Source organism: Fonticula alba, assembly GCF_000388065.1.
Source record: "Fonticula alba strain ATCC 38817 unplaced genomic scaffold supercont2.6, whole genome shotgun sequence".
NCBI lineage: Eukaryota > Rotosphaerida > Fonticulaceae > Fonticula > Fonticula alba.
Window position 1 is genome coordinate 1,361,890 of NW_009242976.1, and position 3,059 is coordinate 1,364,948.

General features: G+C 67.2%; 1 protein-coding gene across 1 annotated transcript; it reads right to left on the reverse strand.

Annotated features, from left to right (window-relative positions):
• Positions 1-33: 33 nt before the first annotated feature.
• H696_03969 (hypothetical protein) lies at positions 34-2,490 on the reverse strand. Its single transcript, XM_009497838.1, has 6 exons — positions 1,976-2,490; positions 1,714-1,797; positions 1,479-1,603; positions 956-1,397; positions 666-782; positions 34-494 (listed from the first exon to the last, which is right to left on the reverse strand). Exons 1-6 carry the CDS (start codon positions 2,456-2,458, stop codon positions 159-161), a joined length of 1,587 nt encoding a protein of 528 aa, XP_009496113.1. The 5' UTR covers positions 2,459-2,490; the 3' UTR covers positions 34-158.
• Positions 2,491-3,059: the final 569 nt, after the last annotated feature.

A 3,059-nucleotide genomic window follows, 5' to 3' on the forward strand; every position in this document is an offset into this window, starting at 1 on the left:
CCCCCCCCCCCCCCCCCCCAAAGCACCACTCCATGTGCACACGCGTTTCCATGTTCGCAGTGGTCGATGCATCTGCAGGGGGACAGGTGCACGGGTGCATGTACATATCTATATCAAGGAATGTTGCGAGAAGCCGGGGGAGCGTGGAGATGGCGCGCTCACCGGGCCTTGGTGGCACGGACGGCCGGGGGAGACGCCAGGCCGGCCTGACGCTGCTGCTCGGCATGCTCGCTGCGGAGCTGCACCGCGGCCATGTTGACGATGGCCGACGCGGCGAACATCAGCAAAAACCCGAAGACCAAGATGTCCACCGATCGGGCGATCCAGGACTTGCGCCCAAGGCTGGCCGAGCTGCGGAAGTGCGCCGCCGAGCGGAATTTCTTCTCCCACTGGGTGAGAGAGCCCTCGTGCAGGAAGGGCAGCCGGCGCTCCAGCCACTGGAGCACAGCCAGGAGGTAGCCCTGGCGGGAGATGGCCAGGGCGGTGAAAGAACACTGGGGCATCAGGAGATGAGAGAGGGGGGAGGGGGATAGATGAATAGAGGGCAAGGGGCCATGGGCACCGGTGGTGAGTATGTGTCCGGGCGGTGGGCCGGTGCGTGGCATGCGCGCCGTTCTGCCGGGGTTCGTGGGCGATCAGAGAACACGAAAAGGCCGCATGCGCACCTGGATGAGGACCTTAACACCGGCCTTGCCGATGAGTGTGGCGCCGAAGAACTCCCAAAAGGGCATTTCCAGGTAGCCCGACAGCAGCCCGGCCAGGTCGAAGAGCGGGTTGGGGATCTGTGCGTGTGTCATCACAAGTCCATGGCCGGAGTCAGTGGGCTGAGCCTACCAGGGGGGAGGAAGGGGCCGGAAGAAAGGGGAGAGAGAGAGAGAGAGAGGGAGGGAGAGCGCGCGATGGAGAAGGAGGGCCCGAAAGGGGGAGGAAGGGAAGAGGGCACACCGGCACGCACGGACGCCATGAGCATGATGCCGAAGAAGCCCCAGCGCTTCATCATTTGTGCCACAAGGATAGTCAACCGACTGCTCAGGGGTGCGGGAGGAGCCGGTGCCACAGGGTCCGTGGTCAGGGTGCTGGTGCCGGTCACAGGGTGGCCGGCGGCGGCCGGCGAAGCCTCTGGCCGCAAGCGGGGGCTGCCTTCATTCGAGTCGGTGGCAGCCGGCGACCGGGGCGCGTTGGTCAGCTTGCCGGTGGCCGCATCGAGCGAGACTCCGAACTCGGTCAGATCGAGTTCCTGGCCGGACCGGGCCGCGGCGCGTGCAAAGAAGTACGGCAGCAACTCGCCGATCGCCGTGCCAATGCCCCAGAAGATGGCCTCCGGCAGGAAGAACTGGAAGATGCTCAGGAGCGAGGGAACGTCCACCGACCGGGGGAGGGTCGGATCGCACGAGTAGCTGCTCCATCCATCGCCAGGAAAGTGCCATGTCAGTTGGGGCCGACCTTGCAGGAGGGCAACTCCCAATGGGCGCACGTACCTCCATTCGCGTAGGAGGGCATTTTTCTTGATGATGACAGTGGCCCCGGCGCACTCGGCCGACTCGACTTCCAGAATGGTGCTCACGATGTAGGGCCCAAGGTAAAGGAGGAAGGTGTGGGCTCCCTGCCGAGTGGGGGCCGGTGAGAAATGGTCGAGAGGGCGAAGAGGAGGGAATGCCGGCAAGAGTGTGGCCTGGGGCAGGTGATCGAGGGGGGCGTGGGAGCGGCACGCACAAATCCCATGCCAGCAGAAGACATGAAGCCGAGGACGATCCATCCGCCATACCAGACAAGAAGGTGACGGAGCAGCGAGATGGCCTGCATGGGGGTGTCCATGCGTATGTGGAGGCACGGGCCCGGCGAAGCAAGGGCCAAAGAGTGGGTAGGTGAGCCAGCGTGCGTGTGTGCGTGTGCGTGTGTGTGTGTGTGTGTGTGTGCGAGAAAAAGAGAGAGGCAGAGAGAGGCAGAGATAGAAAGGGGGAAAGGGCCAACATACATGCTGATGAGAGCCCTCAATGAGAGGAGTGCAGAGGACCGCCAGACCGGCGACCAGGAGGGCCAGCACGGTGCGCCGGCGGCGGCTGGCCGAGGTGCTGAGCTTCCGGCATCGGATAGCCACCAGCCTCCCGGCAAGACCCAGGGTGAAGAGTGGCCGCCGGAGGAGACTCAAGCTGGCGAGCTCGGCCTGGTGCTGGGCACGCAGGTCGACGACCAGTGGCGGTGGCAAGTGCGAGGACGGCGGCGGTGGCGCTGATCGCGACGACGACGACGACAGTGTGGAAGAGGGGGGCGTAGGAGCACCCCGGTGCCGGAGCAGGGTGACCGGCTCCTCGAGAGTCATGGGGCGCTCGAGAGGCGCTTCAGAGGGGGGAGTGGCGGGAGAAGAGGCGGTAGATGGGGCAGCGGGGGCGGCAGCAGAGGCTACAGCGGCACTGGCGGTGACTGCATCCGGCGGACGGTCGGTCGGGGGGCGGGGCATCTAGCCGGGAGGGGGGGCTCTGTGCATCAGGGGGGGGGGGGTGCAGGAAGAAAGTCTGGAGGCAGGGCGCTTCGGATAAACTGGGATGGGGATGATGACGGAGACGGGGGCAAGAGGAGCGAGAGGAGGGGAAGGTGCGTGAGAGGGAGAGGCGGGAGGGGGGGGGGGGGGCGGGGAGAAGGAGACGCACCGCCAGTCCCAATGGCCGCCAGGGTGGAAACCTGCTCCGGAAGCACGGCCTGCAGGGGGGGGGGGGGTGCAGGAAGACAGCGGCGTGCGAGGAACGCCCAGCAGCCCACATGCCGACTGACCGCCCCGATGGGGTCTCTCCTCTTCGGCGGGCAGCCTGCGCGGGCGCGTGTTCGTGGTCGTGTGCCAGTAAGTGTGCGAGCCTCCCCCCCACCGGGCGTCGGCCGCCACCCTGCTGCCAAGCCCCTTCCCCGGGGGATTACGGCGCCGGCGCTTCCGTCTCCCGGCCCCGCGCCTGGCGCCCCCTACTGCTCCTTCGTGGGCGGTGGCCACCCAGATGGCAGCGGGGCCGGCGGCGCGACTCCCCCGGGTACCGGGCGCCGGGCGGGGGGGGGGGGGCCTGCACCGGCGG

Excerpts from the sequence above, each read along its gene's own strand:
- H696_03969 (XM_009497838.1), bottom strand. The coding sequence starts at position 2,458 with ATGCCCCGCCCCCCGACCGACCGTCCGCCGGATGCAGTCACCGCCAGT. Across the intron at positions 1,798-1,975 it reads TTGAGGGCTCTCATCAGCAT|GCCATCTCGCTGCTCCGTCA; the intron begins GTATGTTGGCCC and ends ACCCCCATGCAG. Across the intron at positions 495-665 it reads GTGTTAAGGTCCTCATCCAG|TGTTCTTTCACCGCCCTGGC; the intron begins GTGCGCATGCGG and ends CTGATGCCCCAG.